This window comes from Mobula hypostoma, chromosome X2 (assembly GCF_963921235.1).
Source record: "Mobula hypostoma chromosome X2, sMobHyp1.1, whole genome shotgun sequence".
Lineage (NCBI taxonomy): Eukaryota > Metazoa > Chordata > Chondrichthyes > Myliobatiformes > Myliobatidae > Mobula > Mobula hypostoma.
The window spans coordinates 17,544,359-17,557,685 of NC_086129.1; the positions used below are offsets into that span (position 1 = coordinate 17,544,359).

Sequence of the window (13,327 nt, forward strand, 5' to 3'; positions counted from 1 at the left end):
CAGAATTGGGCTATTCAGCCCATCGAGTCTGCTCCGCCCTTCCATCATGGATGATCCCGGATCCTACTGTAAGACCATAAGACATAGGGACTATTAGACATTTGAATGGAAGGTGTGGAGTCAAGTAAAACGTTTTCAACCTCTGTCCTAATTGCTCTATTAAAGTAGTTTACAATTGTAAGCTTATCAAAACCGGCCAGCTAAAAGACCCATTTTCGCACCAGGGTCTCTCCATCCTGATGCTTGGCAACTATCGTATTGTGGTCTTATCAAGTTCTCAGCGGATCGAAGCATCCACTTTTGCCACAATACAAATATAGTCACGTAATGTTCTGTTTTTATTGTATAAGTGAGTCATGTAAATAAAATCTGCTTTTACATTTGTTTTTTCATTCATAAATCATTCACAGTATTTTTTTCAAGGTTTATTTTTAAAATATTTATTTGTTCTGCAGTTTCTTTATCTAATCAGTTCCAGGCTTGCTAGTGTGTCACAAGGGTAGATACTGAACATATGTTTAAATAATTTTATTGATTGTTTTAAGCTGTAAATGCAAGAAGTGTCCCACACAGACAGGTGCAGGAAGTGTCTCCAGCTGGATGAGCTCAAGTTCTGGCTGTTGGAACTTGAGCAACAGCGGACATCGCGATGGTCATCCACAAGGCTGATTGTTTCATGAACAGCAGGTTTCAATAGTGGGCTCTACCCTGACCGCTGACCACAATGATCTTCTGCATTCACTGCACCCTGGTGTATATGACAATTAACTCAGCTGAATCTGAGTCCCTTTCTGATTGTACAGTTCACTTCAACTGCTAATTGAATTGAAGGACAGGGTCAATTCCAACTTTTTCAAATTCTCCTCTGTTCCCACCAGCCGCCCCCTCTCCATCAAGACAAATTGCAGCTGTAAATACAGCCAAGCCCTGCCAACAAAAAGATGAATTGTGGATCGTCAACAATTAAAAAGATGATCTTATGGCTCATCCAGAACCAAACACCAACTTAAAACAGCCAACTGCTGCTTTTAAAAACTTTTTACTGTATCAATAAAATAGCGATGGTTATGTGTCACTGTGCGCACATGGCAGTTCAGGAGACACCTGAGGATATGTTGCTCTTGAACTAATAGTCAAATCTAAGAAAGAATCAGAGGGGAAATTAGGGAAAATGTTTTCATCCAGTGGGTGGTCGAGTCTGGAACTTCCAGTCTGAAAGGATAGTCGAGGCTGCAATCATGGAAGTACTTAGACGTGACCTTGCTGAACCATGATCTGACAAACTGAAGATATAGTCCTGGAAGATGGGATTTGGTTATGTAGTGCTTTCAGACTGACATAAGCATGATTGTCTGAATGGCAATTTTTTGATGTTTCTTTCTTCCTTTAACCTCAGGACCATTCTCTTAGATCTTTCAATGCTCACATCCCTGCAGTGAAACATACTGTCCTGGAAATATTCAACAGGTCCCTTGTGTTAAAACCTAACCATAAATTGAGTCACCTGCAATCTTGCTATTGCCAACTAGCTGAAATTCCCCAGGCTCTGAGTCATTATTCTGCCGTGTTGTGACCATGGTATTCCACAAGACCACTGTCGTGTGACAGGTCACTGTGAAGGAGTGGTGATTTGGTCTTGCAGTCAGGCAGCAAGTATTTCTGCTTTGTACTTGTGACAGGAAGATGTGACAAGGAGTCGAGCAGGTAAAGCAACCCGAGTTGCTTAGTTCTCAAACATCGGTTATTTAACAAACATATTCCAACTATTTTTCATCTAATTGCAAAATTCCATTCATGCTTGTATAGTACCCATTAGGTCTCTGTGCTCAATTTTTATTTGATAATCTCCTGTGTGGCCTTCCGGAAGCCAAAATATACCATGTCAATTTGTTTTTGCTAAACTATTCCACTGGCTACATCCACCGAAAACAAATTTGTTATATATGACTTCCCTTTCATCAGCTCATGGTGACTCTGTCCAATGCTGCTGTTACATTTTCAAAGTGTCCTCCTTTTAGTCTAATAATGTATGATTTATTTCTAGATCACTCAGTAATACCTCAAAGATTCCCGGTTGATTTAGCCCCTGCTTTAGGAGTGCTATGCAGCCCAGATTTCTCCACAGTACCTTCCCCAGCTACTGCACTTCCATACACCATTGTCGCATTCCAAGATCCAAGGAAACTGATAGGAATGAGGGAAAATGTGTCCCATTTGTTTCACTTCAGGGGTTTAAATCTTAACATCATACGGTCTTTTTATAGTTTGTTATAGAAAATTTTGTGCAGCAATTCACAGAAGTGTGATCAACAAAAAAAATTACAGTGAAAGAGTATTCAAAAGGATAGCTAAAACAGTTTGTGAAAGATGTATGTTTAAGGAAAGGGAGCTGGAAAGATTTAGCAAAATTTCAAAGCTTATCGTCTAGGTTTCTAAAGATGTTATGGTGTTTGCGCATGCACCGGTCGTGCATGCAGTCTGTTACAGTTGCTCCGTAGTTTCTTACTTTTAAACTTTTTAACTTAGTTATTTGTTGTATTTTTTTCTCTCGGTAACACGTTGAAGCTGCACCCTCTCTAACATGCTGGTGGAGAGAGTTTTACTTGTTTTTTTAGCACTGGAAATAGTTACATTCGGACACGTCTCGTTAGCGTGGCAGCAGGATGGCCGCATTGTTTATTCCAGGGACCAATTGATTGTGCTTGTGCCCGCTGGTTTAGCGAACAGAGCAGCGGACATCCCGGCTGAAATCTGGAGGAAAACACACAGAGGATGCAGAGGGGGATCAAAAAGGCGAGGGAAGAGGACCGGGTCGAGACAACAGAGGCTTATGGAGAAGAGAAGTTATAAGCCGTGTCTCCCCTCTCTCATCATGGGAAATGTGAGATCGCTTGGGAATAAAATGGACAAACTGACGGCATTTGTCAGGAGTCAGAGAACATTTCGGGAGAGCAGTGTCATGTGTTTTACTGAAACGTGGCTGCACGAGGACATACCCGATCAAAGCGTTTCCATTGAGGGCTTCCAGACCGCTCGAGCTGACCAGAATTGTACTGAGAGCGGTAAGCGTAAAGGAGGGGGGCTTGTGGTTCTGGTAAACAACAGATGGTGCAATCCTGGGCATATTACGATCAAGGAACGTGTTTGTAGCCCGAATATTGAACTTTTTGCTGTTGGACTCCGGCCATATTATTTGCCAAGGGAAATCTTGCATGCAGTTGTGGTTGTTGTGTACATCCCTCCCTCTGCCAACCCGATGTCGGCGTGTAACATCATTTACACCGTCATAGTCAGATTACAAACCCAGCACCCGAGTGCCCTCATTACCATCTCGGGTGACTTCAACCATGTTACCATGGCTAGACCACTGCCCAACTTCACGCAGTATGTGAGCTGTACAACCAGAGGGAAGAGGACTCTGGATTTGATGTACGCTAACATTAAGGATGCATACAGCTCCTCTCCCCTCCCCCCACTGGGAAGGTCAGATCACAACCTGGTGCATCTAAAACCCTGCTACGTGCCTCTGGTGAAGAGTAAACCTGCAACCTGGAGGACAGTGAGGAAATGGTTGGAGGAGGCTTATGAGGTGCTCCAGGGTTGTTTTGAGGTGACAGACTGGCAGGCACTCTGTGAGCCACATGGAGAGGATATTGATGGGCTCACAGAGTGCATCACTGATTACATTAACTTCTGTGTGGACTGCAATGTTCTGACAAGAACTGTCCTTTGTTATTCAAATAACAACCCATGGGTAACAAAGGACATTAAGGACATCCTGAACGCTAAAAAGAGGGCGTTTAGAGATGGAAATAGGGAAGAGCTGAGGGCAATACAGAGTGACCTGAAAGCCAGGATCAGGGAGGCTAAAGACAGGTACAGGAGGAAGCTTGAGTGGAAACTCCAGCAGAACAACATGAGAGAGGTCTGGAGGGGGATGAGGACCATCACTGGGTTCCGGCAAACGAGCAACAGAGGAGCAGAAGGCAGTGTAGACAGGGCCAATGAACTTAACCTGTTCTTTAATAGATTTGACATTGTGGCCCCTGCCCATCCCACACATGAGCCATCTGTTGTCGGCCCCCAACCAACACATATTCCACTCTCCCCTCCTACCCCTCCTCACAGTCCCCCACCCTGCTCTCATGACTATACCCCTTCCCCACACAAAACCACCATGGTGGGCTTCACAGCTGAACAGCTGAGAAGGCAGCTGAAACGTCTCAACCCAAGCAAGGCTGCAAGACCGGATGGTGTCAATACCAGGGTGCTCAAAGCCTGTGCCCCTCAGCTATGTGGAGTACTTCGCCATGTATTCAACCTGAGCCTGAGGCTCCGGAGGATTCCTGTGCTGTGGAAGACATCCTGCCTCGTCCCTGTGCCGAAGACGCCGCGCCCCAGTGGCCTCAATGACTACAAACCAGTGGCATTGACCTCCCACATCATGAAGACCCTGGAGAGACTTGTTCTGGAGCTGCTCCAGCCTATGGTCAGACCACACTTGGATCCCCTCCAGTTCGCCTACCAGCCCTGACTGGGAGTTGAGGATGCCATCGTCTTCCTGCTGAACCGTGTCTACGCCCACCTGGACAAACCAGCGAGCACTGTGAGGGTCATGTTTTTTGACTTCTCCAGTGCATTCAACACCATCCGCACTGCTCTGCTGGGGGAGAAGCTGACAGCGATGCAGGTGGATGCTTCCCTGGTATCATGGATTCTTGATTACCTGACTGGCAGACCACAGTACGTGTGCTTGCAACATTGTGTGTCCAACAGAGTGATCAGCAGCACTGGGTCTCCACAGGGGACTGTCTTGTCTCCCTTTCTCTTCACCATTTACACCTCGGACTTCAACTACTGCACAGAGTCTTGTCATCTTCAGTTTTCGGATGACTCTGCCGTAGTTGGATGCATCAGCAAGGGAGATGAGGCTGAGTACAGGGCTACGGTAGGAAACTTTGTCACATGGTGTGAGCAGAATTGTCTGCAGCTTAATGTGAAAAAGACTAAGGAGCTGGTGGTAGACCTGAGGAGAGCTAAGGTACTGGTGACCCCTGTTTCCATCCAGGGGGTCAGTGTGGACATGGTGGAGGATTAGAAGTACCTGGGGATACGAATTGACAATAAACTGGACTGGTCAAAGAACACTGAGGCTGTCTACAAGGAGGGTCAGAGCCGTCTCTATTTCCTGAGGAGACTGAGGTCCTTTAACATCTGCCGGACGATGCTGAGGATGTTCTACGAGTCTGTGGTGGCCAGTGCTATCATGTTTGCTGTTGTGTGCTGGGGCAGCAGGCTGAGGGTAGCAGACACCAACAGAATCAACAAACTCATTCGTAAGGCCAGTGATGTTGTGGGGATGGAACTGGACTGTCTGACGGTGGTGTCTGAAAAGAGGATGCGGTCCAAGTTGCATGCCATCTTGGACAATGTCTCCCATCCACTATGTAATGTACTGGGTGGGCATAGGAGTACATTCAGCCAGAGACTCATTCCACCGAGATGCAGCACGGAGCCTCATAGGAATTCATTCCTGCCTGTGTCCATCAAACTTTACAACTCCTCCCTTGGAGGGTCAGACACCCTGAGCCAATAGGCTGGTCCTGGACTTACTTCCTGGCATAATTTACATATTACTATTTAACTATTTGTGGTTTTATCACTATTTATTATTTATGGTGCAACTGTAACGAAAACCAATTTCCCTCGGGATCAATAAAGTATGACTATGACTGTGTTGTGTAAGTAGAATTAAGACTCAGATTATTTAATTGGAGTGAAACTACAGAATGTGGACGTACAGTGGGATCTGGAACACAAAATTTTAGCCTCTGGGCAGAGCAAATAATTAAGAATGTTTGTCATTACTGTGAGAAGAATGGAGTATAAAAATATGATGCAGTATAATTCTGTTGATAATGCTAAGCACAGTTTTGGTCTGTATTTATGGAGAGATGTGCATACATTGGAGATGATGCAGATGTTCACAGGTTAATTGCTCGGGTGAGAGGGCTGATGTATGAAAGAAGTTTGAACTGGTTACATCTGTAGTTAGTATAGAGGAATGAGAAACTATCTTAGATAGATAGATAGATACTTTATTGATCCCAAAGGAAATTACAGTGTCATAGTGACATTACAAATGCACAGATATAAATATTACAAGGGAAGTAGAAAGAATCAAAGATAAGTTACCGCAAACAATCTAACAGGAGTGGGTTATCTCTTCACTGGCTATAGGTTGACTCAATATAGAGCCTAATAGCTGAGGGTAAGAATGACCTCGTATCGCGCTTTTTGGAGCAGTGCAGTTGACTTAGTCTATTTCTAAAAGTGCTCCTCTGCTCAGCCAAGATGGCATGCAGAGAGTGAGAAACATTGTCTAGAATTGCCAAGATTTTCTGTAGAGTCCTCTGTTCTATCACAGCCTCCAGTGTGTCCTATAACAGAGCCAGCCTTTCTAATCAGTTTATTGAGCCTGCTGGCATCACCAGTGTTGATGCCATTGCCCCAGCACACCACCACATAGAAAATTGTACTGGTGACAACAGACTGGTAGAACATGTAAAGGAGTGGCATGCATACTCCAAAGGACCTTGGTCTCCTCGGAAAGTAGAGGCAATTCTGGCTCTCTGTGTTGGTGCTCCACTCAAGTCTGTCAAGAGTAACAGGGAGCTTAGTCTTTCTAAAGTCCATCACCATCTCCTTTGCCTTACTGATATTGAGCGACAGATGATTCAGTTTGCACCATTTGATGAAGTCCTCCACCAGGGCCCTGTATTCATCCTCCCTTATACACCCAACAACTGCTGAGTCATCGGAGAATTTCTGCAAATGACATGATTCAATATTGTATCTAAAGTCTGAGGTATACAGGGTAAACAGGAAGGGAGTCAAGTGGGGCTCCAGTGTTGCTTATAGCCATGTCTCACACACAGTTCTGAAGTTATACATACTGTGGTCTGCTAGTCGGGTAGTCCATTAACCAGGATACAATGGAAGTGCCAATCTGCACTGAATGGAGCTTCTCCCCCAGCAGTGAGAGCTGTATGGTATTGAAGACACTAGAGAAATCAAAAAACATGATCCTCACAGTGCTGCCCTGCTTATCCAAATGGGAGTCGGCTCTGTTTAGCAGGTAGATCACAACATTGTCGACTCCAATGTGCTCCTGGTGGGCAATCTTAATGAAAGTTATAATATTTTGAGGAGGATTGACAGGGTAGATGCTGAGAGAATGCTTATTCTCCTATGGGATTCTACAGAGGCTTCAGAATAAGGGGTAACTCATTTCAAGTAGAGGAGAGGAGTTACTTCTCAGGTTTGTGAATTTCTGGAGTTCTCTACCCCAGAGAGCAGTCGAGGTAGACACTGAATACATTCAAAGCTATGATTGGCGGAGACAGGTCCTGAAAGAGAGTCAATGCATACATGGAAAGTGAACAACTGGTGTAGATTTCAATCATGGATCATCTTTGGTTTTACTGAAAAACTTGAGGAATTAAACTGTGCCCATCCTGCTCCTTTAACATATGTTCTTATGGAACTTATTAGGAACTAGCTTATGTCAAATTTAATATAATTTGGTGAGGTAGAGAATTAATAATTTCATCAGACAGCACCTCTGGGGAATCACAGGTTTAAAAAAATCTGCAAATAGTCGGATGCAAGCAACATGTGAGAATGAGGAATTCAAATAAGTTAGAATCGGCTAGAGATGGTTTTGGAGACATTTGACCCAGAGCCAAGGTATTTCCTGGATGTGTTGGCTTACCACCTAGATTTTGAAAGAGGTAGCTACAGATAGGGAAGATTCTTAGGTTTGATGGAAAATATTTGAAAAAGTTTAACGGTATGTACTGTAGCCTAAGCTCTTCTGCCACCTGGAAATTAATATACAGTGGCATGCAAAAGTTTGGGCACACCTGGTCAAAATTTCTGTTACTGTGAATAGTTAAGTGAGTAGAAGATGAACTGATCTCTGAAAGTCATAAAGTTAAAGATGAAACATTCTTTCAACATTTTAAGCAAGATTAGTGTATTATTTTTGTTTTGTACAATTTTAGAGTGGGGAAAAAAGGAAAGGAGCACCATGCAAAAGTTTGGGCACCCCAAGAAATTTGAGCTCTCAGATAACTTTTACCAAGGTCTCATACCTTAATTCACTTGTTAGGGCTATGGCTTGTTCACAGTCATTATTAGGAAAGGCCAGGTGATGCAAATTTCAAAGCTTTATAAATACCCTGTCTCCTCAAACCTTGTCCCAACAATCAGCAGCCATGGGCTCTTCTAACCAACTGCCTAGCACTCTGAAAATTAAAGTAAGTGATGCCCACAAAGCAGTAGAAGGCTATAAGAAGATAGCAAAGTGTTTTCAGGTAGCCGTTTCCTCAGTTTGTAATGTAATTAAGAAATGGCAGTTAACAGGAACGGTGGAGGTCAAGTTGAGGCCTGGAAGACCAAGAAAACTTTCCAAGAGAACTGCTCGTAGGATTGCTAGAAAGGCAAATCAAAACCCCCGTTTGACTGCAAAAGACCTTCAGGAAGATTTGGCAGACTCTGGAGTGGTGGTGCACTGTTCTACTGTGCAGCGACACCTGCACAAATATGACCTTCATGGAAGAGTCATCAGAAGAAAACCTTTCCTGCGTCCTTATCACAAAATTCAGCATCAGAAGTTTGCAAAGGAGCATCTAAACAAGCCTGATGCATTTTGGAAACAAGTCCTTTGGACTGATGACGTTAAAATAGAACTTTTCGGCTGCAACATGCAAAGGTATGTTTGGAGAAAAAAGGGTGTAGAATTTCATGAAAAGAACACCTCTCCAACTGTTAAGCACGGGGGTGGATCGATGATGCTTTGGGCTTGTGTTGCAGCCAGTGGCATGGGGAACATTTCACTGGTAGAGGGAAGAATGAATTCAATTAAATACTGGCAAATTCTGGAAGCAAACATCACACCGTCTGTAAAAAAGCCGAAGATGAAAAGAGGATGGCTTCTACAACAGGATAATGATCCCAAGCACACCTCAAAATCCACAATGGACTACCTCAAGAGGTGCAAGCTGAAGGTTTTGCCATGGCCCTCACAGTCCCCCGACCTAAACATCATCGAGAATCTGTGGATAGACCTCAAAAGAGCAGTGCATGCAAGACAGTCCAAGAATCTCACAGAACTAGAAGGCTTTTGCAAGGAGGAATGGGCGAAAATCCCCCAAACAAGAATTGAAAGACTCTTAGCTGGCTACAGAAAGCATTTACAAGCTGTGATACTTGCCAAAGGGGGTGTTACTAAGTACTGACCATGCAGGGTGCCCAAACTTCTGCATCGGGCTCTTTTCCTTTTTTATTATTTTGAAATTGTAAAAGATGGAAATAAAAAAGTTTTCTTGCTTAAAGTATTAAAGAAATGTGTCATCTTTAACTTTATGCCTTTTGGAAATCAGGTCATCTTTTATTCACAGTAACGGCAATTTTGATCAGGGGTGTCCAAACTTTTGAGTGCCACTGTACCTGCTGAGCTGTAATTTACCACTTCTAATAAAAGGTCAGTATTAACTTGTCCAAAATTCTGACTGGTTTGTTCTCAACTTGGCCACAATTTTTTGAAGTTCACCTTGGTCTTGTAAATTAATTTGTCAGTTGAGCAAACCCAAGCAAAATGCTGCAGGTATCAGTGCTTGGGTCTCAGCCACTTACAATTTATTTCAGTGATGTTTTTGAAGGAACTGAGTGAAATATATCCATGCTGTCAGACAGTAAAAATCTGCATGAGAAGATGAATACTGAGGAAGTAAAATCTTGGAATAAGATGTGGACAGAGCAGGGAATTAAACGGGGTCAGGATACATGGAATATCATGTGGAGAAATTCTAAATCACCATTTGACTAGGAAGAAATAGGAATACAGATAATTAATGAAATAGTAAGTAGGTGGAGAATCGTTGTTTTCAAACATGTTTGGATGTCCTTGTACATGTCATAAGAAATAATAAGTATGAAATTAAGAGAACAAATGCAATACGTATACTTCATGATGAAAGTATTGGACTTTATGGGTAAAGAAGTCCCACTGCAGTTAATTGGAGTTTTGGTATGACTGCACCTGGACTATGTACTATTTTGATCTCTTTATCTAAGAAAAAAATGTATTTTTCAGAGGAAATGTAGCAAAGAGTCACTAAGTATATATCCCAAGGATTCAGAGATTGTCTGCTAGGGAAAAAGAGACGCTATGCACTGAAGTGCTTGGCGAATGTAATTACCCAATGACTACCTGAGGCACATCATCACTGCTACAACCGTGGCAGAGTTCAGTGTTGAAGGAAGATCAAGTGAAGTATGACTGTTTATCATCCCTCTGCCTGAGCTTCCTCACTAGATACTTTTTTTGGACTTTTCTTTAAGGCACGAATTTGACTCCGAGCAGATTCCTGAGCTGACAAAGGATCTCTACCTCCAGGATATCCATTGTGTTGGGTCCCTTTGCAAACTCTACTTCAGAGAGCTACCTAACCCACTGCTGACCTACCAATTATATGAGAAGTTTTCAGTAAGTACTTTCACAATGAGAATGGTGGAAGCAACATTCAGAGGTTAATGGTTGTATAATTTAATTGGCAATGATTTTATGCCTCTCCATAGCACGACAGTCAGATCATCATTGGCCCAGTGTGGGCCTGGCTGATGATTTGTACTTTCTTTGTTCAGAGAAACTGCCTCACTGCAGGCTTGCTGGACATATTTTGCTTTTCCTCTGTGGCCATCACTTTTATGCTGTCATACTCCGTCTCAAATCCAAACCAAGGGTGCTAACCACTAGTTGAATCTTACTAATACCTGTGTGATTTCAGACATCTATGACATTAGCAGTGGAATACTCATGCTCTGGCCAGCATTTACCACATAACCAACATTACATCAGACAGATCATTCATCTGTGTGTTTACGCAAGAGACACTGAGCAGAAATTATTATTTCTCAGTGGATGAAATATCCTTGGTAATTGTATATGTCATAGACAGCACAGCAAGTAGAATGAAGTTGATTCAATTGATTTCATTATACAGTTCAAGTGTAAAAAGTAAAATAGATTGCACTTCCCTGAACTAACAGGTATTGTGAGCAGATGGTGCAGCCAGTGAATGAGAATGCCTCAAAGGTCTGGAGGAGCATTGACACCCAACAGTGCATCTCAGGCATGGACCAAAAATACCACAAAGCACAGGAAAATAGCCACAACCCCCGCCACAGCAATCATTGAAATGCAAAGTACTCTTCCATTTGCCTCTTCAGTTAATTTTCCAACCTGGTTTCAAATTTGTAGCAACTTCTGGTGTTTGCACTCATTCACTTGTGTGCAAAGGAACAAATAAACACACATATACAGTGTAATACATGGAAACAATGTAAAACTCTATCCCCTTAGCCTTTACTCTCACCCACACTGTAATTCCTGATGAGGAGGGAGGGACAGTTCATTAGCGTTGGGGAGAGCTATCTGCTTTGCTCCATGACTACCTATTTCATTTGACCATTTGTGTCCTGCAGGATTCTGTATCAGTGGCTTCTGATGAGGATCGCTTGGTTAAAATTTATGATGTCATCCAGCAGTTGCCCCCTCCTCATTACAGGTATGTGTATATAGACTGATGAACGCTTTGAACACTCCAGTGTATTTCAGAATTAGAATCAGGTTTAATAGCACCAGCATATGTCGAGAAATGTGTTAACTTTGCGGCAGCAGTACAATGTAATGCATGATAAATAGAGAGAAAAAAAACCCGAATTATAGTGTGTGTGTGTGTGTGTTAAAATAAGTAGTGCAAAAGCAGAAGTAAAAAAATAGTGAGGTAGTGTTCACGGTTCAATGTCCATTTAGAAATCAGATGGCAAGGGAGAAGTTGTTGTTCCTGAATCACTGAGTGTGTGCCTTTAAACTCCTGTACCTCCTTCCTGATGGTAACAATGAGAAGAGGGCATGTCCTGGGCAGTGGGGGTCCTTAAAGGCGCTGCTCCTTGAAGATGTCTTGGATACTACAGAGACTATTACCCATGATGGAGCTGACTAATTTTACAACTCTGCAGTTTACTTCGATCCTGTGCAGTAGCGCCCCCCCCCCCAATACCATACCAAACGATGATGCAGCCAGTCAGAATGCTCCCCATGGTAAATCTATAGATGTTTTTGAATGTTTTAGGTGATGAACCAAATTTCCCGTACTCTTGTATGTCTGTTCTATTTGATCATTCTTCTGTTTTGGGAAATATGAAGGAAGTTGAATTTCAAATGGATTAAAATCTCTGTGTTCCTTTTTAAAGTGGGAGTAGTATCTCTGTAATTTCTGGTACAGAAAATACAGTTGCAGCACACAAATGGAGAAAGTTAACTGCTGTGACACGGGTAGGTTTGGGCGTTGGGTCTGCTTTTCTAGCCAGCTGTGACCCTGTGTGAGTTACACAACTATCTCTGCCACATCAAAACTCTACAGTGTTCCTTGGATCTGCTCACTTGGGACACTGTTGCACGCAATTTCTATTCACGACAGTTGAAACGAGTTGTGTACCAGCCTCCTCTTGAACAGTGGTTTGTGCATAGTGTACTACTTCCCTCACCTCCACGGCAACCCTTTGTCACTTATTTCCAAGTTGTAAACAGACTTGCATTAACATCACTGGATTAACGCACATCACTCCTGTAACTTTTCTACATGTTTTCAGTTGGCTGCCTTAGCAATATTAGGATGAAATGCTACTGTTGTACATGTGAAATTTCAGCTTTTTTCCCCATGTAGATACTGTGATAAAATTTAAATAACCTGTTTTATTGGTGTCCAGGACTCTCGAATTTCTGATGAGGCATTTGGCTCAGTTGGCAACCTACAGTTACATCACTAACATGCACACCAAGAACCTGGCTATTGTCTGGGCTCCAAACCTTCTGAGGTAAGATCAAATATACGGATAATCTCAAGAGGCACATTGTACAGAAGTTGCAGTGCTACTACTGCTCTGTACCGAAACTGACTGCCATGATCACCATGCCAGTTGTTGCCAACACCAGATGATAACCTTTGTGACAGACAGAGCTATAACAGGGTAGTGAAGCTCATCCAGAAGCATATGGAAGTTAGCACAAGATTACTGATGAAGTTATCTTTACACATACAGTATTTAAAGCAAGTGATGAGTTGAAGTGACTCCCTTTCATTTCTTAACTGTGTGCTGCCAACTAGTGATGTTATCTATAAATGTAATGTTGTTATCATATGCAAAGTGACAAAAGTCACAACTGGATTATTGGGAGTAAATGGCTGGGATCTCTGTT

The 13,327-nt window shown here is 42.8% G+C and overlaps 1 protein-coding gene across 6 annotated transcripts in view; it reads left to right on the plus strand.

The window, feature by feature from the left end:
- Window positions 1–13,327, plus strand: part of LOC134340898 (rho GTPase-activating protein 32-like) — a 576,830-nt gene that overhangs the window by 517,976 nt on the left and 45,527 nt on the right. For all 6 annotated transcript variants that reach the window (XM_063038475.1, XM_063038474.1, XM_063038478.1 and 3 more), the window contains 3 exons: window positions 10,408–10,552; window positions 11,551–11,633; window positions 12,838–12,945. In XM_063038475.1, the coding sequence (XP_062894545.1) occupies window positions 10,408–10,552; window positions 11,551–11,633; window positions 12,838–12,945 (336 nt within the window). The remainder of the gene's footprint in view (window positions 1–10,407; window positions 10,553–11,550; window positions 11,634–12,837; window positions 12,946–13,327) is intronic.